This window comes from Oryzias latipes, chromosome 10 (assembly GCF_002234675.1).
Source record: "Oryzias latipes chromosome 10, ASM223467v1".
Taxonomy (NCBI): domain Eukaryota; kingdom Metazoa; phylum Chordata; class Actinopteri; order Beloniformes; family Adrianichthyidae; genus Oryzias; species Oryzias latipes.
The window spans coordinates 27249464-27272240 of NC_019868.2; the positions used below are offsets into that span (position 1 = coordinate 27249464).

The 22777-nt window shown below is 42.5% G+C and overlaps 3 protein-coding genes across 4 annotated transcripts; 1 reads left to right on the forward strand and 2 right to left on the reverse strand.

Moving 5' to 3' along the window:
- Window positions 1-49: 49 nt before the first annotated feature.
- LOC101168379 (ras-related protein Rab-33B) lies at window positions 50-5272 on the forward strand. Its single transcript, XM_004073592.4, has 2 exons — window positions 50-546; window positions 2260-5272. The coding sequence occupies exons 1-2, from the start codon at window positions 325-327 to the stop codon at window positions 2743-2745; spliced, it is 708 nt and encodes a 235-aa protein (XP_004073640.1). The 5' UTR covers window positions 50-324; the 3' UTR covers window positions 2746-5272.
- Window positions 5273-5298: 26 nt separating this feature from the next.
- On the reverse strand, window positions 5299-12676 carry LOC101165403. Of its 2 annotated transcripts, none has more exons than XM_011480540.3 (6): window positions 12031-12676; window positions 11870-11929; window positions 10654-10785; window positions 10399-10545; window positions 9343-9400; window positions 5299-5566 (listed from the first exon to the last, which is right to left on the reverse strand). In XM_011480540.3, the coding sequence occupies exons 1-6, from the start codon at window positions 12193-12195 to the stop codon at window positions 5454-5456; spliced, it is 675 nt and encodes a 224-aa protein (XP_011478842.1). In that variant the 5' UTR covers window positions 12196-12676; the 3' UTR covers window positions 5299-5453. The 2 variants fall into 2 exon arrangements, with proteins under 2 accessions (XP_011478842.1, XP_004073709.1); XM_004073661.4 differs by having other exon boundaries at window positions 5299-5563; window positions 12031-12675.
- A 505-nt stretch (window positions 12677-13181) lies between these two features.
- On the reverse strand, window positions 13182-20728 carry setd7 (SET domain containing lysine methyltransferase 7). The gene is made up of 8 exons (XM_004073593.3): window positions 20319-20728; window positions 18789-18918; window positions 17350-17551; window positions 17074-17263; window positions 16914-16995; window positions 16715-16832; window positions 16451-16608; window positions 13182-13836 (listed from the first exon to the last, which is right to left on the reverse strand). Exons 1-8 carry the CDS (start codon window positions 20356-20358, stop codon window positions 13641-13643), a joined length of 1116 nt encoding a protein of 371 aa, XP_004073641.1. The 5' UTR covers window positions 20359-20728; the 3' UTR covers window positions 13182-13640.
- Between the last annotated feature and the right edge of the window lie 2049 nt (window positions 20729-22777).

A 22777-nucleotide genomic window follows, 5' to 3' on the forward strand; every position in this document is an offset into this window, starting at 1 on the left:
TCCATGAAATGTGCACATTATCTACCAGTTTACCCATATTTCTGTGATAAAGGTGAACACCAGCTGACTTTTAAACTTTCCCAGAAATCTCGCGAGAAGAGACTTCATAAAATTGCTGTACGTGGCGTCTCGGCAGGTTTACTGAGTAGACTTCAATGAATCTGGAAGATAGTACATTTTTTGGTGTTTTATTTTCGTGAGATTTCCATGTTAGAATTTGGTTGAGAGCATGGTTATCCTCCAGCTCCCCGCGGAGGGGCAGCCTTAGCGCCGCTGAGGCCTCCTCCTCTTCCGCTGCTGACCAGCGCCCACAGGCGGACTGTCATGGCGGTCAGCGGCTCTGATTTTCCCGGCTCGCTCACCAACGCGGCTCTTCCTCCGCCGAGGACTCGCATCTTCAAAATCATCGTGATCGGGGACTCCGGGGTGGGGAAGACCTGCCTGACCTACCGCTTCTGCGCCGGAAGGTTCCCCGACAAAACCGAGGCCACGATCGGGGTGGACTTCAGGGAGAGGCTGGTGGAGATAGACGGCGAGAAGATCAAGGTGAGCCGCGGAGACACGTCCCCCCCACCGAACCGAATCCCACCGCTAGAAACCTCTTAGATCACGATCACTACCAGGTCCAATCGTCCTTATAAGGATTCTGACGAACAAAAACAGGATTTGGGTCTGTTGTGATGCTTAGAGAACAGACAGAATATCTGTGTGTGTGTGTGTTGTACATTCTGTGGTTTCAATAAAGTTTTTGTGCAGGATTCAAAATGATAGTTGAACTGAAATCACAGAATATTTTATGTTTTTACTATTTATATATAAATATATATATTTTTTTTGTAATAAAAACAACTAATCATTTAGCTTTCCACCTTTAACTCTATAGTTATGGGACCATCAATCGATGTATTGGACAATTGTTTAACCGAATAAAACTTTATTTATAAAGCACTTTTCTTGCAACTGTAAGGCAAAGCACTTCAATCATCTTTTGATCTATTTTCAATACGTTCCCAGCTGTCTTTCCATTTTGACAGCTTGATTTTTAGCCCAAAAAAAGGGAAAAACCTGTTATTCTCTACAAAAGTTTTTGCAGCGCGGCAGGAGTTCATTAGAAATTTGCCTCAGAGTTGTGGGCGGAACTGTTGGTGCAGAGTAAGCCCGCCTCCTTCCCCATCATCCATCTGTTTAAACCCTCTCCCGCAAGCTCACAGCCCCAACCTAACAATAGTGGTGCAACTATAACGGCACGCAATGTTGGACCTATCCAGCCGTGCAGTTTAGATCCAGATTCCATTACGTACATGGATGCATCAGAATGGAGTGGAGCAGGGGGCTTGTTGTGGCCCACCCAGTACATTTACACACACAAGAGGGATTTTTGTTTGCTTCTGATTCACAGATCTGAACAAAGAGATGCTCACTGATGCAATTTTAAGATGAATTTTCTTGTCCTCCATCATGACAAAAACGCCATATGAGACAATTTTCATTGGAGTGGATCTTTAAAATCGAAATGATAAAATACACAGAATGCCCTCAACCCTCCCGACTTCCTGGTCCCAGCACAATGAAACACAAAATGACAAGAAAAATCAAAATCTAAGTATAAATAGTAACAGACATGAAAGTGGAAACCTGGCAAAGTGATATAAATAACCCTCTGTGTGTTTGTGGTTAGAAACATAAAGACTTTAGATAAACTGCTGTTTGAAAAACTTGTGTTTCTAAACGTGCTGGGCGGGACAACAAGCTTCCTGCTCCGCTCCATTCTGATGCAGACAAACAGATCCATGAACGTCTTTGTTTTCCTCGTCTGAGCTGGAATCTGGATCTAAACTGTGCGGCTGGACGGCTCAGATATTGCTAACTCTTTTTGTTGCACCGATAATGTTAAGTTAAGGGTGTGAGGGGCTGTAAGCTAGCAGGATAGGATGTAAACAGATGGCTTATGGGAAGTGGGGGCGCAGCGGGGAACTCCTTGCCAATTCTCCCGCCCAGAACTCAGAAGGGAATTTCTAAGGTACTCCCGCCGCTCTGCAGAAACTATGTCCTAGAAAATGATGCAGGTTTCTTTTATTTGTTTAAAACCGGTACAATCATAATCAAAAGACCACTGGGAACACTTTGAAAATAGTTTATGGGGCCTTGAAAGCTTTTATTCCAAACAATTCTTTATGATGTTAAAGGATTTTCTGTTTTCAGCCTCACGTTACCGGTAACTGAAACCCCCTCAAATGTTTCTCTACCCCCTCCCCACAGATTCAGCTGTGGGACACTGCAGGCCAGGAGCGCTTCAGGAAGTCCATGGTGCAGCACTATTACCGCAACGTGCACGCCGTGGTCTTCGTCTACGACTTGACCAACGCCGCCAGCTTCCGCAGCCTCCCCGCCTGGATCGAGGAGTGCAAGCAGCACTCTTTGGGCACGGAGGTCCCCAGGATCCTGGTGGGGAACAAGTGCGACCTCCAGGACTCGGTGCAGGTGGGCACGGACGTGGCGCAGCAGTTCGCGGACTCTCACTCCATGCCGCTGTTTGAGACGTCGGCCAAGGACCCCAACAGTCAGGGAGGCGGGAACCACCGGGACAGCGACCACGTGGAGGCCATTTTTATGACCGTGGCCCACAAGCTGAAGTCTCAGAAGCCGCTGGTCCTCAGCCAGCCTCCGGAGAGCTCGGTCAGCCTGAGCATGGGGAAGGACGTCGGGGGGGACGCGTCCCGGAGCTGGGGCTGCGGCAGCTGCTGAGCTGGAGCTCACCTGCAGAGGAACTTTTCAGTGGTCGCGCTTTAGTTTCTATGAGTTTTGTATGATCTTACAAAGGGATCATCAGCCTGAACGGCTGCCCGCTCAGCAGCAGAAAACATCAAGCTTTGTTCCTGGAGTTCCCTCAAAAGGGAGACGCTGCGAACGGACCGGTTCTGAAATTATTCTGTTTGCATGATGGGCTGATCCACAGAAGGTGTCCAGAGGTCCGAACAAACAGAAGCTGCAGAACCAATGACTTACTCTGCTCCGCGTGGATCTATCTGATGCTGAATCACACTGTAGAGCTGACATAAGCTCCTCCCACTCACAGCTGATTGGTCAGATTGAACCAAAACATAAAAAAATGGCTATTATCAGAATTCCTTCAATACTTCCAAACCCCTAAAAGACTATACAGTGCAGGACTATCCAACACTCAGGATTATGACGTAATTTCCACCACATGTTCATTTTTCTTTAACACGGACGTCTCCCATTTGCCAAAGTCAAAACCTGATAAACATTTTGTAAACACTAATTATGAATCCGCTGTGTTCTGATGAGAAAAACGTAAAAAAAAAACAGTGGCCAATTGTTCAAATGCAATGCATTGTGTTCTACATTTGTCAATCTAGTCAGCATTGATGCACATTTGTTTTTTTTCCAGAGGCTTCTGGGAAATTTCCACGGTCCTGGATTTTGGAATTGTAGATTTAAACACCCAAAGAAAAAAGATGAATGCTCTCTGGGCTAAAGGCCGTGTCCCACAGCCACTGCGTACATTTCCGCGTATGGAATGTCGGTCTTCCGTGATCCATACATGATCTACGTCACTCAGGCGTGTTTCTTGCGTTGGTCATTCTTCGATGTGCGCAGATGTCCGTCGAGGGTTTTTCGGCCGACGGGTTTTTACGTGAATTCGGTTCAAAATTTTTGGTCGGTTGAGAATCACGCTGTTTATGCCTACTTTACGTAGTTTGTACACAATCATCACATCCATCTTACGCAATTATGTGTGATTTTTGCGTGAATGTGTGGCTGTTCCACGTATGTCTAACAGACTTAACGCACGGACCACATGTTCTACGTTAGTTTACGTGTTCTTTGCGTGGTTATTCGCACTTGTGTGGTTTCAACGCGGTTCATTCGTGATCCATCTGTGAAAATTTCACCAAAAGACCACAACTTTTCTCACTTTTTCCACATATATTCACCTATGACCAATTTTCATCCGTGCAAAATGGTCAAAGCGATTTAGCGGCTCTGTGCCGCGGCCTTGAGATGTGAGGAAATTTGGACACAACCCAACATGAACCGCTGTTATTCATTTCTCCTCCATGAATCCTTTTCAAACGGTTGGTACTTTCCATGAATCAAAAGGGACGCCATTCATACGTCATCACCAAATGGAGTCCCTGATAGGTCAAAGTTCAACCGGTTTAACTTTTAACGAACGTTTAGTAAGTAGAGCCCGAAGATTGACATAAAAACATAGCGTTTACTTTACTTTTTGTTTCATTTTCACATTTCTAAAGCTCCATGTGGGTAGAGGGCGCTCCTTTTGGCCCAACGGCGAGGATTTAGCTGCTAGCTCTGGGCACGCTCAGTTTGCTGCGGGTCCAGATTCCTCTGGTTCTGGTGCCGGTAAATTTGCACTGATCTCATCTGCTTTTTTTTTTAAATGTTAAAATACATCATTTATACATCAACAATAACTATTGACCAATAATGTTAACGTTAGCTGCAGATTCTTAAAGAAAAACCTTAGTTTGATTCAAAATGTTACCTTTCAAAAATTGAAAGTAGTCTAAATATGAATGTTTTTCTATTTTCAATGAGTCTTTCAAAGATAATTTCAACTAAAAGCTTCATTTTCTGGGATTTTAGTCTTTATTTAGGCCGTTGTGTTTCTCCAGGTCCAGTTTATTGACTGAATTACCAAACGATCAGAATAAATCCGTATATATAGGATCAGAATATCGTGACATCACGGTTGCATGTTCATGTAGGTCCCAGACGTCAGTGACCCACTCTGATCAAAACGGTGTCTTTGTGGCATTTTTCTGATGATGGAGGACAAGTATCACCAAAGATCCCCAACCAGCTTTTATTTTGTAGATAATGTGTCTTCAACACCTTGTTCTTTTTAATGTTGGTGGGATTTATAAGTTGGAGTGTAAACAGAGAGGATACCTACCTTGAGTTTCCATTTCTATTATAATTTCACGCCTTGTTCAACCTTCCCTGCCTCCAGAATCTCACCGTGAAGCTCATTTTGTATGTTTGTACCTGAACTTGTTCTGTGTGGCGGCTCACGCAGGAGCAGAACGCCACAGCTGGTCCTGTGGTCGTGTTTCTGTTGCCTTTATTTCTGCTCAAGTGTCCTTTTTTTCTGTTGTCCGAAGGCCTTTTCTTTGCTTATTCCTGTCAGCGCACATCAAACGGAGAAAAAAAAAACAAACACATGAAAGCAACACAAGGAAACATGGAATGTTTTACTCTCCTTGCAATAAATCGCATAAAACCATCGAAAGTCGTCTTATTTATAAAAAAAAAAAAAACCTGCTTTTATTTATGAAAAACACCAACGATAAATGCGTAAACGCGACAAAAAACGGGGGTCAAACACATGAATTACATGGATACGTATTTGAAATATGGTTCACGTTTTCGCAGCTTCAGGAAGCAGCGCGTCCAACCCGGAGGCGTCAGGCCATCCTGCTGTAGGGCGGCGCTCTGGAGGCGGCGTCCTCCTCCTCCTCCTGTGCGTCTCTGTAAACTGGCTGAGCTGGAGAATTGAAGATCCTGTCGTCGCCTCCTGCTGGAAACAGAGCACAACTACATCACAATTCAGGAGTGGTAAAAAGAAATCAGGCTTTATCAATTTTCCACTCTGAACAATCAACTAACATCCATCTGAGATAAGAAGAGGAAAAAAACTGTTAGGTTTATTGTCCCATCAGGCCACTCATTCGTCACAATTTAAATGAATAAACCATTTTTATTCACGCATCCAGTCAGATATATAATCTAGCCACAGGGGTTGCAAGCCAGTTGCCTCTGTGCCGGTCCCAAGCCCGGATAAATAGAGAGGGTTGCGTCAGGAAGGGCATCCGGCGTAAAAATTGCCAAATAACCATGCGAATCATCCACAACACTTTAGACATACCGGATCGGTCGAGGCCCGGGTTAACAACGACCGCCACCGATGCTGTTAACCTACAGGGTGTCGGTGGAAATTTGACTACTGTTGGTCGAAGAAAGAGGGGAGGCAGAAGGGTCCGTGGCCAGAGAGAGAAGGGAAAAGGCAGGAACATAGGTTTGAGAATAGGGACTCTTAACGTTGGCACAATGACAGGGAAAGGCAGAGAGCTGGCAGACATGATGGAGAGAAGGAAGGTAGATGTACTGTGTGTGCAGGAGACAAGGTGGAAGGGCAGCAAGGCACGTAGTATTGGAGGAGGATACAAACTGTTCTATCATGGTGTTGATAGGAAGAGAAACGGGGTAGGAGTGATTCTGAAGGGGGAGTTTGTAAACAGTGTTCTAGAGGTGAAAAGAGTCTCAGACAGGATGATGAGCCTAAAGTTAGAAATTGAAGGGGTGATGGTGAATGTAGTCAGTGGGTATGCGCCACAGGTTGGCTGTGAGTTAGAAGTGAAGGAGAGATTCTGGAGTGAGTTGGATGAGGTCATAGAGAGTATCCCCAGAGGAGAGAGAGTTGTTATTGGAGCAGACTTTAATGGGCATGTTGGTGAGGGCAACAGAGGTGATGAGGAGGTGATGGGCAGGTTTGGTGTGAAGGAAAGGAATCTGGAGGGACAGATGGTGGTGGACTTTGCGAAGAGGATGGAAATGGCTGTAGTCAACACTTACTTCCAGAAGAGAGAGGAACATAGAGTGACATACAGAAGTGGAGGTAGGAGTACTCAGGTGGACTACATCCTATGCAGACGAGGTCATTTGAGAGAGGTTATTGACTGCAAAGTGGTGGTAGGAGAGAGTGTAGCCAGACAGCACCGCATGGTGGTGTGTAAGATGACTCTGGAGGTCAGGAAGAAGAAGAGAGGGAAAACAGAAAAGAAGACCAGGTGGTGGAAGCTACAGAATGAAGAAACTTGTGAGGAATTTAGGCAGAAGTTGAGACAGGTCCTGGGTGGTCAGGATGAGCTTCCAGATGACTGGGAAACTACAGCAGAAATTATCAGGGAAACAGGTAGGAAGGTGCTAGGTGTGTCATCTGGAAAGAGGAAAGACGGTAAAGAGACTTGGTGGTGGAATGAGGAAGTACAGGACTGCGTCCAGAGGAAGAGGTTGGCTAAAAGGAAGTGGGATGTAGAAAGGACTGAGGAAGGTAGACAGGAGTACAAGGAAGCGCAGCGTAGAGTGAAAAGAGAGGTGGCAAAGGCCAAACAGAAAGCTTACGATGAGCTATATGACAGGTTAGACACAAAGGAAGGAGAAAAGGACTTGTACAGGCTAGCCAGACAGAGAGACAGAGATGGGAAGGACGTGCAACAGATAAGGGTGATTAAGGACAGAGATGGAAAGGTGCTAACAACTCAGGAGAGTGTACAAAAAAGATGGAAGGAGTATTTTGAGGAGCTGATGAACGTGGAAAATGACAGGGAAAGAAGGGAGGAAGATGTGGTTGTTGTGGAGCAGGAAGTAGCAGAGATTGGAAAGGAGGAGGTTAGGAAGGCTCTGAAAAGGATGAAGAGCGGAAAGGCCGTTGGTCCTGATGACGTACCTGTGGAGGTATGGAAGTGCTTAGGAGAGACAGCAGTGGAATTTCTAACGAGGTTGTTCAATAGGATTTTAGAGAGTGAGAAGATGCCTGAGGAATGGAGGAGAAGCGTTCTGGTTCCGATCTTTAAGAACAAGGGTGACACGCAGAACTGCAGCAACTATAGAGGAATAAAGTTGATGAGCCACACAATGAAGCTGTGGGAAAGAGTAGTGGAAGCCAGGCTTAGGAAGAAGGTGGAGATTTGTGAGCAGCAGTATGGTTTCATGCCCCGTAAGAGCACCACTGATGCCATTTTTGCTTTGAGAATGTTGATGGAAAAGTACAGAGATGGTCAGAAGGAGCTGCATTGTGTGTTCGTAGATTTAGAGAAGGCGTATGACAGGGTGCCGAGGGAGGAGCTGTGGTACTGTATGAGGTCGTCTGGAGTGGCAGAGAAGTATGTCAGAGTAGTTCAGGACATGTATGAGAGAAGTATGACGGTGGTGAGATGTGCTGTAGGTCAGACAGAGGAGTTCAAGGTGGAAGTGGGACTACACCAAGGATCAGCTTTGAGTCCTTTTTTGTTTGCTATGCTGATGGACAGGCTGACAGACGAGGTAAGACAGGAATCTCCCTGGACAATGATGTTTGCGGATGACATTGTAATTTGCAGTGAGAGTAGAGAGCAGGTGGAGGAACAGCTAGAGAGGTGGAGGTTTGCTCTGGAAAGAAGAGGCATGAAGGTCAGTCATAGTAAGACAGAATACATGTGTCTGAACGAGAGGGATCAAGGTAGAAGCGTTAGGTTACAGGGGGCTGAGGTGAAGAAGGTGCAGGAGTTTAAGTACTTGGGGTCAACAGTTCAGTGTGATGGGGAGTGTGGAAAAGAGGTGAAGAGGCGAGTGCAGGCAGGTTGGAGCGGGTGGAGGAAAGTGTCAGGAGTGTTGTGTGACAGAAGAGTGCCAGCAAGACTCAAAGGAAAGGTGTACAAGACAGTGGTGAGACCAGCTCTGCTCTATGGGTTAGAGACGGTAGCAGTGAGACAGAGACAAGAGGCTGAGATGGAGGTAGCAGAGATGAAGATGTTGAGGTTCTCCTTAGGAGTGACCAGGTTAGACAGGATAAGGAACGAGTACATCAGAGGGACGGCTCATGTTGCCTGTGTTGGCGACAAAGTCAGAGAAGCCAGACTGAGATGGTTTGGACATGTTCAGAGGAGGGATAGTGGATATATTGGTAGAAGGATGTTGGAGATGGAGTTGCCTGGCAGGAGGGCAAGAGGACGGCCAAAGAGGAGATATATGGATGTCTTAACAGAGGACATGAAGTTGGCTAACGTTAGGGTAGAAGATGTTCATGATAGAGTGAGGTGGAAAAGGATGATTCGCTGTTGCGACCCCTGATGGGAAAAGCCGAAAGAGAAAGAAGATCCAGTCAGATATATATTTATAAAGTTGCTGCTGGTACTAAACTCTGCAGATGTCAGACTGAAATCACTGTTTTATTGGTTTGAACTACTCCTTCGTTTGGTTATCAGACACGCTGATATCTCATGGACACGCAGGCTTTACAGCGGTCACATTCAAGCTTTAGTCATCCCCGATAAACCACCATCAACCGTCTTCATCTGAGCAAAAGGAGAAAATAGTAAAACCCAACAACTGCGTCTGTAACAGCAGTTCTTATGACTGTTGGAATATTTAAAACTCCCCAGTTTCACTCAGGTATTCTTTTTTTTTAACGTTGTTTCAGCGTTCAGTCAAATCGACTACACTGGAGAATGGAAAGACTTTGGGGGCAGTCTACATCCTGGCTGCTCGGAGTAAAAGAGTTAAAAGTGTGATGGTCGCAGGAAGCAAACTCCCTACCCTGCCACCTGCAAACCATCTCTGTGTCTCCAGAGTCGCTCTGAGGAACCAGGGTTTCCTGAAACAAAGAAAATAAAGTAGACATAAAACATGAGTCGGGCTGTGGGTCAGCGTACGGCGTCAAATCAGGATCAGCTTAAGGGGAAAACAAAAATCCGATTAAACATTAGAAAATAGTTTCAACGCGAAACTAAACTTTGTGAACTTGAAGGAAATATTGAAATAAAATGTTGATTTGAAAAATAATATTTATACTTGAAAAAAAAATACTAAAAATGTGAAAATAAATAGTAAATTTGAAACTTAAGTTCAGTTTTTTTATTTCAATTTTCAGTTTTGTTCTTTCAAATTTGCTGAGATTTTCTCTCAGTCCCCAATTTACAGTTTACATTCAAAAATTTTGTTTATTAGATTCTAATTTTACGTGGGGGCGGGGCTTATTGGCTACCGGGACATGACTGACATCAGGAGACAAAGATCATGATGACATCATCATCAGGACAGTTTTTGTTTTTAAATACAATATTTATTTCAAGTTAAAAATGATTATTTTTTCAAATTTACTATTTTATTTTTCACATTTTCTTCCAGTTTACAATGAGTCCATTCAAGTTTAAATAACATTTTTAAATCCAGGCTGAGAATGGAGGATAAAGTCATATGTACACAAGCTGTCGTTTTTATTTATTTTATGTTTTAAATGTTTACATTTTTATTGTAAATGTAATTTACTCCTTTGATTCTTAATCTAATTGGGACATTTCCTTGGTAAATAAAAGTTAAATAAAAAATAAAATTAAAACTTATTATTTTTTTATTTTACAACATTGTTTTCATTTCCCTTAACGACCGTAGAACACACAGATAATCACAATAAACCATAATTTATTAAACCAAACCAATGCAAAGTTTGTCTTTTAGTTTGAACTTTTACTTCCTGGAGTCTCTATAATCCACTTTATGACAGTTTTTTTTTGTTTGTTTTAAGAGAAAAAAAAACAACTTTATCCACTCGATGATTGAAGTCACATAAATCTGTGATGCTGAACTTCCTACCAGTCCGGTTCGGTTGTCATAGCAACCACAAAAGGGGAGACTGCGACAGCCCACGAAGGCGATGAGAGACGAGAGAAGTAGGCTGATCACACAGGTGAGGATGATGGTGGAGTTGGCGCCCTTCACCATCCGATGAAGAACAACGGTCTGCGGAGAGATGAGAGCATTTTTCCCACAGCGTGCCGCCGTTTTATAAGTTAAGTTATGAAGCTTTGCCTCGGAAAGAGCGGCCACGATGCACACGGGTTGGTTTACCGCTTCTGCAGTGTTCAAGTGGTGGAACACATCTTCATCTTCCTCGCCGTAGGTGAGAGTCAGTCCACAGTAACCCGATATGACCACCGAAGCCACACAGGACAACCCAGCAGCCACGAGCATCGCACTCACCTGGAGAGGGACACCGCAGGTATAAAGCATCCTCCACATGAAAATGAATCTAAAGATCTTCACTTAGAAATTGAAACATCAGGGTTTTTCTTGTAATTTGGGACAACAATTAGTTTTTAATGGAAGAATTTATAATATGTATAAATATCTATAAACAAAACAGTTTTAGACTGAAAAATGAAACCATAAAAAATTGTTGCACCTTTCAAAATAAAATACTTCCACCAGCTCTGAGGTGGGGGCTTTCAAGACTTCTCAACAAGCCGCATCTTAAAGACCCACTCTGATGAAAATGGGGTTTTTAGCATCTTTTTGTGTCATTTTTCTAATGATTGTTAACTAATACTAATTAATACTAATGAATATTTATTTATTCACGTTTCAGTGAATCAGGAGCAGACGCAAAAATGCCGTTCGAAAAGATCGCATTTGTAGAGTGCAAAATACTCTGAGCGGGGCCACAAGCTTCCTGCTCTGCTCCATTCTGATGCATCCACCTGCAGACCAATAGATCCATGTTCGTCTCTGTTTTCCTCGTCTGAGCTGGAATCTGGATCGATACTAAGCGGCTGGAGGGCTCAGATATATTTTGCCATTTTTGTTGCACCGCTAATCTTAGGTTGGGGTTGTGAAGGGCTGTAAGCTAGCGGGAGAGAGTGTAAAAAAAAAAGGGATGATGGGAAATTAGCACAGGGTTACTCTGTGCCAACAGTCCCGCCCACAACTCAAGAGGTGAATTTCTAATGAACTCTGCAGAAACTGTCTTTGAAAATGACATTTTTTGTGATTTTGGCTAAAAACAGAATGATCCTAATTTAAAAGAATACCCACACACCCACTTATCAAACTTTCAAAATGTCATATTTTTAAGTTTCACTGTGTAAATATTTCATATAATACTGAAGCTGTAATGGCACCTGTTGTAATGTGGGTTTAAATTGTGATTTATGTAATCTCATTTTTACAATTTCTTGAGTCTACTCTAAAGAAAAAGGCGATAGATTCTACAAATACTTTATAATTTTTTTTTTTATAAAATAAATAAAAACACAGAAGAGATTTAAAGACAATCTTTAACGCTTACCAGGACTGAATTTTTCCTTTGGGAGGCAAACAGAGCCAAAACCCCCGGAGAGGCCATGATCTGAAAGCACAACAGCAGGCTGCTTTAATTAAACCCACGCAGAGGCCTGACAATCATTAACCGCTGTGATCTGCAACAGCGGGAAAAGTTCACTGCCTCACCAGTCCTCCCCACAGCGGCGTCCTGCTGCGGCTCAGCGGCGTGCTTTTGCGGAAAGCGGCGTCCATGCAGCCGCACACCACGCACAGACCCGCGCAGGCGATCTGGAGGATGCCCAGGATCAGAACGCCCTTTTGGTTGAAGATGAAATACCTGTAGCGGTCCATCCCACGGCATGAACTCTCGCGGGGAAGTAGGACGGCTTGCTCGGTTGAAATGCGGGATCTCTCTGCCGGACTCTGTGCGTTCGGACCGTTTGACGTTTCTGCGTCGGTCTCACAAATACGAGGACGGAGGGCATCAAGTCTCTGACAGCGAAACGGGGGCTGGACGCATCAGCAGGAAGGTGACGGTGGAGGAAGTTTACCCATTAACCTGGAGGACCGCGGCAGGTGAAACGAGGAGCTCTCTACGCCCTGAGTCAGGACTGCCAGGACCACCGGCCACGCCCCTTCGCAACCGACAGTCCAAAGGTTTTTCAGGAACAGATTGTTGGATTCGGATCTACATGTTAACTTTTCAAACAAATCAGGATCGCCTTAAAGTGAATAAAAACCAGATAGTAAATATATAAAAAAGAGGAAACTTAAAATTATTCTTGCAGCGCAAAAGTAGCCTAAATATTGTTAAAATATTACATAAATATATACATTTTTAATTAAAATTATAAACACCTGAAAATATTTATACACTGAAACTTAAAAATTAAAACATTTAAAGTTTGATAAATACATCAGTGAGTTTTAAAAAATGTAAGAATGAAATTACAGTTAAAAAATAGTTTGTCAAAGTTTGTAAACTTGAAGAAATGTATTTTATAAACGTATTTAAAATAAAAAATGCGAAAGTTTGATAAATGCATTTTTAAATACAAAAAATACAGTTTTAAATTCAAAGAAATATTAAAGGTTTTTATAAAAAAGTTAAAATATTGAATTAAAAAAAAGAAAAAAAAACTATTACAAGCCTGAAAGAAATATTGAAATTCAAAGGAAATATTCAACATTTTATAAATTCAAAAGCCGAAAGGCAATGTTTCATGTGGACCCTGAACATGAAAACATCCCAAAAAGCTGATTTATGAAGGTGTCACAGCTGTTCTGTGAGAAATGACTGAAAGAGATCCGTTTTAGTCAAAAGACAAAAAAATGACTTGAATTTGATCATTTTGACCTTTAATTGTTGAGCTGAACTTGTGTAAATGGATTAGAAAACTGCACCAGAGCTCTGTAAAAAACTCAAATTTCAGGTAACACTTTGCATGACCTTTGTTAACATCACACACATTAAATAGTACATAGACTGTATTTGTAGGTGGCAGGGTTATAAACGTATTCACATTTTAAGTGGTTGATTTGTTACAAATAATGGTAACAAATCAAGTTAACGTCAAGGTAAAAGTTGAGTTTTAACGTTAAGCCTGAAAAGACAAACACTGAAAGTGCCAGGTTGAATTATTTGTTACACGAGAAAACATCAAAAACATCTGAAAAGTCAAATTATTTTGGTTTCTTGCATAGTTCTTGTGCAACTTTGTCCTAAACGATGCCTCCATTCAAGCAGGACTTCAAGATCCACAATGCACCAGAATTCCAGGGAATCGGATGTGTCGTTACTGTCCAGCAGGAGGATGATGCTGCTGCTGCTGGAACGCCTCCAGCTCTTGCTTGTACCAGTCGGGAGCCTCTGGGTCATTCTGACCTGTGGGCTTATGGTCGTAACCGTAGGCAACCGTGAGCTCCTCCTCCTTCTGCACAGCTCTCAGTGTCCGGATGCACTTGATTTGTCCAAAGCGGGGATGAACAAAACTGCCAAAAAACAAACAAAAAACTATAATCAGAATAAAAACAAAAACAGGAACAAAAGACAAACAAGAAAACTGTATGCGACACCTTTGGGTAACCATTAGGAGTCACTCTAGATCTATCAAAGAAAATAAAAGAAACCTGCAATTTTAAGCCTAGTTTGAACAATCAGCGGATGCTGACTTTAGGTGGTTACCCGAGATGTTGAGGGTAAAGAAAATAAGAGAAAAGAAGAAAAACGATCTTTTGTGCTGTTTTCTATGAAACCAGCTCCCTCTGGCCTGGGTGACCCAAATTCTTGCCGTCCACACCAAACGCCCTTTGCAAGGCCCGTTTGCCGCTTCTGTTTAGGCGAATTCGCTGCTGCTTGTCCAAAAGCGTGGAACCTGCCGCCTCCTGTGGGAGGAGCTACTGTGAAGTGTTTAGTCTCATTGCCACATTACGAAAGACACGGATGATGTTGAGAGATGAGGCTTTTGATTTTTAAGAGCTCTGCTATAACGTCGACGTCTCCACGTCTGGGTTCTTCAGATCATTCAGAGACTCTCCCTGAGCGGTGAGCTTCTGTCCTGTATTAGTCCGACAAGAAAAAGCTCAAAGCGTCTATACAACTTAAAGACCCACTCCAATGGAAACTGTGTTTTTTGGCGTTTTTAACATGTTCTTGTAGCATTTATACCTCACAATCAAGGACATTTATAAAAGAATTAAAGACTAAAACTTAATTTCAGAGTATGTCGTTATTCAAAACGTGAGGGATCAGGAGGAAACCTGCGGTTGTAAAAAAGCTCGGGTTTGCAATGGGTGGGGCCAAAGTCTTCCTGCTCCGCTCCATTCCGATGCTTCCACTTGTAGACGACTAGATCCATAACCGTCTTTGTTTTCCTCGTCTCAGCTGCCATCTGGCTCAAAACCGTACGGCTGGATGGCTCTGAAATTGCTCGCCGTTTTCTTTTTTTTGCTACGCTAATGTTAACCTGGGCTTGGGATGTGCAATAAGCTAGCGGGAGAGAGTGTTAAGAAAGGGCTGATGGGAAATAAGCAGAGGCTAACTTTGGCGCCAACACACCTCAGAGGTGACTTTCTAATGCAGTGTTTTTCACCCTTTTCTGAGCCACGGCACACTTTAACCTTGACAAAAATCCTGCGGCACACCAGCATCCAAAAATTAAAAAAAAAAGGAGAAACCTATGGTCTGTATTGATCTACAGTGCCTCCACAATCTCACGTGCATTTTTGTGATAATTGTGGCAGAAAAAGCTGGAAGTTACAGCTGTTTTTTCAAAAAGATGTAATAAAAGTTAAGCTAAAGGATTTAAAATCGGTTTGTGTGTTCGTTGTGATTTCAAGACGTTTAACAAAGAAAGACTTATTGTGCGCCGAGACCCTGTCACTTTAACCCAATGCATCATGGGAGATGTAGTGCAAACAGCCGCCGAACGCAAAAAGACTCTCTCCTCTGAGCTTCATGGTTTTATTCGCTAATTGCACGGTCCGACACCGGATTCTGTGGAAAGCTACACCGCTGAAGACGAGCTTTAGCTGGTATTTTTGTTGTAATGAGAGTTGTTATGAGCAGAATCTGAACAAGGAAGTGAAGACTTAAACCACTTCTGAATGGTCAGACTGATGACGTGTGATTAAGCCCCCAAGAATGATTGGCGGAGACAGTTAAAGGGGCGGGACTTTTCAGAAAACAGCTGTAGCTACAGCTTGATCAGGGTACCGTCATTCTTATCAAAATGTCTTTAATAGAATCAAATAAACAAAAAGGAAAAAGTATTTTATGATCTTTCATATTCCTAACAACTCAGTGTTTTATCAGGGCCTGTTTGGATGAACACAGAGCTGATGTCCTGGAGATGGTCAATGTTTTTAGATCAGTTAATGAGGGAAATTTCCCGCGGCACACACCGGTTGAAAAACACTGTTCTAATGAACTGCAGCTCTGCAGAAAATATGTCTTTAAAAAAATGGCACAGGCTTTTTTACATTTTGGCTAAAAACTGCATAATCCCAATCAAAAGACTACTGGGAACGATTTTACAATAGATACAAGTTGGAATGGGACTTTAACATTCCAACTGGATGTCTCTGTTAAGCAAATCGTGTTTGGCGTGAACACAGCTTTACCTTTTTTCTCACTACATACTTTCCGGCATCATTGTTAGCGCCAACTCAGATAAAAAGAGCTGAAATGGAAATGAAGCTGAAATGTCTACAGTAACGCTCGTCAGGAATCAACCGGCCTCACATTGAATCCAACAGGCATCAGAAGCTTCTTGAATTCAACCAGATGTTTTTGATGGAGGCGATCTCAAAGTACAATGATGCCTACAGCCTATATTACAGCTTCTACATTGTTGTGCTCTGGGTTAAAATGTTATGATTAAGCTCCAAGATCAAAATTAAATCATAATTTGGTAAAGACTGTAAGTCCAGAAACCATAGTTCAACTTCAGGACAAGGTCACCTGGATGAATAATAACCTTCATCGACATCTTAAAAACAAAATACTGCTGCATTTCCTTGATTTCAAGTGCAAATTAAGTGTTATATGGAATCAAATCTCTAAAAACAGAGAGAAACCAGCACGAAGGAGCAGGTTTATACGTACGGGTCGTATTTGCAGTTGGGCGTAAAGGAGTGGTTGGCCTTGTGACCCAAAGAAGCGCAGTATCTCTCGGTCTGATCGAACGGCTTTGGCACATCAATGACGGTGTCTTCATCCAGGGAGATCGTGTTCCCGTTGAGGGCCCAGTCCCGGCTGTCCACCTAACAAACCCACCACAGCAAAAACGCCCTCTGTTGAGTTTTAAATAAGCAAACAAGAAGGTCAAGATGCACAGTGACAGTAGAGGGCTCCCTAAACGTCCCGCACCTCGGAGTGGGTGATGCGAACCCCGTTGTAAAAGGCCATGACGGTACCAGGCTCCGAGTCCTTCTTGGCGAAGAGGCCCTGCCCTGCTCCTTTGATCTTCGAATCGGCCACAAACACCCTGGAAGGAACAAAAGTGCAGAATCATTCCAAGTCTGTTTCCCAAGGAGGAGAAATCAGAGAAGGACTGACAGGAGCCCACCTTTGGCTCTCGTATGGGTCTGGGAGGAGAGTGTGGGTGGCAATGCAGGTAGACGTAGACTTATCATACGAGTACACGGGACCTTCAAAGTAAAGACATTGTCATTTTCCTGTCCAGCTTTTATTTCGTAGGCCAGTTCCTGATGGATGCACACACTTACTGTTGGGGGCAACTTCAAAGCGAGGCCTTCCGTGGTCTTTGGAGATCATTGTGGCGGATCGGGCTTCGATGATCTCCCCATCCACAAAGCTTCCATAAAGAGCGGTGCATCCATCAGGGTAGATGTACGCCATGGACTTTCCGGTCATCTCCCCTTCCTCGTTCACCTCCCCAAACACACAGCCTCCGTCCTGGATGCGCCGCCGAGAAGCACAAAGCCAACACCGTCACCAAAGCAGCGCAAGAGCCGCCACGACCGTCAGGGTGCTCGACTCACGGGGTAGTAGATCCAACACTCTCCACAGCGGGCGTCGTCTTTGTACTGGCCGTTAAACGACAGATGACCCTCACTGTCAAACTCCTGAGCAGGTCCGTTGAGCTCGCCGTCAACGTACATTCCATTGAGGACCCCTCCGTCTTCATAGGTGTACACCCCCTGACCCTGCAGGGCGTCATCCACATAGTAGCCTTCCAAGGTACTGCAGTCAGAAGGACAGGTCAATGGAGTTCAAATGAATCTGAAATCTGCATTTCTGCTTAATGGCGTCAAATTATTGCGTTAATTGTGATTAGTTTATCAACTAAGAACTCAGCAGCAAATGCGTCTTGCATTGCTCTCTGTGTCAATAGTGTTCCTAGCTGTGACGTCATCAATGTGAGACTTTGTAGTGCTTAACAGAAATAACCCAAAACAAAGCCACAAATGTTTTCTATCATGTCAGGGATAAAGCCAGACGAAGTGTTTGTTGTCATAAATTAATGCGGAACATGAAGGGCAGATCGCATCGGACAGTAAACTGTAGAATAATGTATCTATGTATAAATGATGATGATGTAACAGGAAGAATTCATACATAATATATTTATCTGTGGTCGATCTGTAAAGGGTTGATCTTGATTCGTGAATAAAATCGGATCGTCACCTAAGTAACTATCCATGGGCCTAATCCAGGACGTCTTCCTGTTTTCTACACGGTAGATTTCTTAAATATTGTCAAAGTATCAATACAGAAAATTCACTGTAAGAGTTTTTTTCCACTTAAATGTAGCTCGAAGTCTGTAGATTTTAAAATACATGTTTATACTCTGTGGTCTATGCAGAATGCAGCCCTTTTGATACCCAGAACTGTGCTCAAAACACATTTTAACTGCTTTTTAGATCTCATATTCTAAATGGTCAGACCCACTCCTACATATTTGTTAGAAATTATTTAATATAATGAATACAGACACTTGAGTTTTATGATTTTTGGATTACCACACAGGACAATAGGGCTGCACTATGTTAGGAACACTTGTGATTTGCGATATCAGTGATCAATATTGCAATGATGATATAACTTGCGATAAATGAACAAATAGCGAAAGCAACTATGTACATCAATTCCATTTCACTGCAAGAGTCAGCATAACTTGCTTTACACTCCAAAGACCTTAGTCTACATAGGAGGCATATATATAACATAAAAGGGCTCCTTACGATTGGTGTAAAGGAGTCTATCTGATTGGTCAAATGCATAATGGTATTTATTTGATTCGTTAAATACTTTAAGCTGCCAAAAGATTGTTTTAGCAAATTTAAGGTAACCCTTTATCGCAATTTTCATCAACTTTTGCGATATGCGTATTGCACATCTTGATTTCGCGATAACGATAAATTTGCGATTTTTTGTGCAGGCCTAAATGACAATAAATCTGTTTAGGTTTCTACCCTACCTTCCGTCAAAGAAGAAGAACTTGCCCTTGCCATTCTTCTCTCCGTGGGTGAAGTGTCCCTCAAAGCGATCGCTGGATGAGTACGTTACGGTGCAGAATCCGTGAGGCAGACCGTCGTCATCCAGTGGTCCTAAAATAAAATCAACACCATGAATATTTAGTGACATGGAAACCACAAAGAAGACAGGACTAAACGACTACTCTACCGGTAGTCGTTTAAGGGAGTAGCTTAGGTTAATCTTAGAGGGTTTTATGTGTTTCTATTCTGTTGTGTGTCTTTTAGCCTTGGTGTTCTTGTAGGAAGTCCAGAAAAACGAAAAAAAACAGAGAAAGATTTCGTTGGAGCATAGAAAAATAAAGCAGGGATGAAGACAGAATGACACACAAAAAAGCCCTAACAGGTTCTGTGAATTCATGGAATATGGGTCTGATTTCAGAACAATTCACCTTCTTTGTTCCCTGGCTTCAGACTGGCACTTCTTGTGCCTGGCTCTCTCTTCACACACTTGCCAATACCCTTTGCATTGATCAAGGGTTGTGATGTATTCTGCAGCTCCAATCTTTTCCAGCAGGTCATCTGTTCTGGGCACTACACACCCCCAAATCCTCATTGACAGCCAGGCCGGGGAATTTGTTTATCCAGATATAATTGCTTTTTGCATTTGGTTCTTTTATTTACATGGTCTAGTCAAAAATGTAAAAACCTGTGTTGTCATCTAGGACATAGTTTCTGCAGAGCAGCAGAAAGTTCATCTGAGTTTGTGGGTGGAACCGTTAGTGCCTCCCTCTTTTTGAGAATTCTCTCCCGCTGCCTTACAGCCCATCAAACCCCCAATCGAACCTTCTCAGACGAGGAAAACAAAGAAAGACGTACACAGATTTCTTTGTCTACAAGTGGATGCATCAGAATGGGCGGAGCAGGGAGCTTTTGCTCCGCCCAGTGTGTTTTTACATCACAAATGCTATTTTTTTCAAATATCATTCCTCAATTTACTCCTTAAGAATTACTTAATACATTAGGTTTTCAGCATAGGTTTTTTTTACATGTCCAACATCATCAGAAAATTGGCATAAGAACAACAAAAACACAGTTTTGGTCAGACTTGTGTTTGTTTTCTTCCAATCCCTTAACATGTAAAAAAACAAAACAAACTAAAGTTTAACTGAAGACATCTGTGGTTAAATTAGTGACTCAGCAAATATAAAAGACTAATTATTATTTATGTATATAAGAATTATCTGTAGACATTTGACATTTGCATTAATATGTCACCTTATAATCTTTAAATTCATAAATCGAATATTGAAACCATTCCTGCAGCGGGACACTGAAATTACACAGACCGGCCTCGATCACCCTCTAAACGGACTGCTTCTGAAATCGAGTCACCGGCTTCAGAAACACCACAAAGGCCCACCATCAAACTCGCACGTGCGTGTCTCGTAGTAGTAAACATAACGCTCAGATCAGTGCCGTCATGTCCACGCGCCAGTTACACGTTGCGTCAGAAAGAATGGGGGTTTACCTACCTACCACCACCTCCTCTTCATTCTCTTCGTCGCTCTCCATTCCTCCGGAGGCCGCCGGCCGAACACCACCACGCGGCGGCAGTTCCCGTCACCCATACGGCTGCATGCCGCCAGCGCGTCACGTGACACCCCGATCAGACACACCGTGCAGCAGAACGTTCGCGACTGTTTATCCTGCTTATGCTTTTACTGTTGTTCGCTCCACAAAATCAAATAATCAAACTAAATTTGGCACTTTTTATTATAGGTAAGGTGACGTTCCAATGGAGGAGTACTCCATTATCAGAGACAGGAGGTGCTGTTTATCTAATATACACAAACAATTTGAATTCATCCACGTGACTGCACATTAGCCCAGTTATAACTCTGAGTTCATGTTATAACCTGGTTCACGTTTTTGCATTTTTATTCAGGTAAAACCTGATCCGGAAGTGGGGCAGAGCAGGCTGTTCAAACAACTCAGCTGCTTGTGTCGAATGATCTATAGACCACCTCCTCATGTTGTGGCTCATGACTCACTTTGCTTCTTGAACACCAGCAGAGGATTAACTAACCTCTCTGTCTCACACCTGCATGTAGATAAGATGCATTCGAAAGAACCTCTATTTTTAGGCTCAAAATTGCATTTCTCAGTACTTTTTAATTCTAATCATTGTGAATCAGGAAAAGATGAAAAATGCAGTTTGAAAAAAAATCGTCTTTGCAATGTAATAAATATATGTGAGATGCAGGAACGTCTTTGTTTGTCCTCGTTTCCTCAAAACTGTATGGCTGCATAGCTCCAATATTGCTCCCCATTTTTGTTGCACCATTATTGTCGCGTTGGAGGGGCTGTAAGCTAGTGGGAGAGTCTGATGGAAAAGTGGAACTGGGTTTGCTCTCCGCCCATTGGATATATATCCGTCTGCAAGTGGATGCATCAGAATGGAGCTGAGAAGGGCGCTTGAGGCGGATTTTCTGCGTCATGGACACAAATTTTTTTCAAACAGCCTTTTTTCATCTGCTCCTGATTCACAACTTTTTGAATAAAGATATGCTCAGACATGCAGTTTTGGGCTTAAATTGTTGTGTTTTCCAGAACAGAGATACCAGAAGCAAACGAATGTAGAGCTTCAGCGAACCTCATGTTTTCTCCCTGACACACCCTATGATGGATGGCAGGACTTATAGGCCTTTCATACTTCAAAAATCCCCCGATGACTTTTTAAAAAAATTTTAATGAAAACATTCTCAGTGGTGTTTTAATTATGATTATAAAGTGTTTAACTAAAATCTAACAACCTAAATGTATTTAAAGCTACATTTCATGTTTATCTGAAAACCTCTGCTTATATGGGCAAGGCCGTTATTGCTGAACTGAGTATGAAAAAATCTAAAAATATATAGTAAAAAAAGAAATAGTCAGAAATGCAAAAATGAAATTATTTCCTATTATATTTGCTCTAAAAAACATGATTTTCATCAGAGGGGGACTTCAAATATGACCCTTTTCTGCAATAAAACGAGTACCCTCATGTGGCCACTAGGGAGCAGTGTCACACACCAAAACAGGAAGATAAAATTATTTGGACAATTAAATGTATGAACGGGAGCAAATTATGAGATGGAAGAGATCATTACCAAGAAAACATCTCCAACTGATTAAAACTGATGAAACTCAGGGAGCCAAATGTCTAAAGTGGAATATAAATCCAGTAAAGAGAATGCCAGGATGTTTGATTAGGTACAGGTGAGTACAACACATGTGATCCTATCCAGAATATTTTACTTTCACAACCTTGTATTTTTAACAGTTTAGTGCCTATTTAATCACTAGAATCTTCCAGTGTTGTGAAAGTAAGGAGGATTTTTATGTTTATTTGCTGCATGACCTGCAGTTCATTCTTATGAAAGAGCTTCACCTTCAAAATACAGCTTTTAACTCCCTAAAACTCCCTTTTGTTTCCACCCATCCAAGCTGATTTATTCATAAACAGCAGGTCAACCTTTAAAAGGAAGATGGCAGGTTCAGCCTATGGCCCTGCCGGCCCATTTGTTGAAGTGTCCTTGGGCAAGAACCCCACATTGGTATTATGCATCTATCTATCTATCTATAGATATATATATCTATAGATATATATACTTATGTAAGTTGCGTAATCATTATTTGCCAACACTCTATTATCACCATAATATGATTGTCTCAGTTCTATCTTTCAGTTAGAAAGCAATGACCTGAAATGTTCTGATTATACAAGAATATGATGTTCCTGTTATTCCTGATTAAATGACCTACATTCAGTTTTCAATAAAAAGAGGCTCCATGCACTAGGAAGGCTTAACTCCTCTGTGACAGTTCGCGCTGTGACAGGCTGATTCTCATGCAGACGTCTAGCAGGAATTCTCATCTCCTGTGGGGTTCTTCTCTTCATTAAGGAAAAAGTCAGAACCCTGACAATATATTAGCAGAGGCGTTTTTT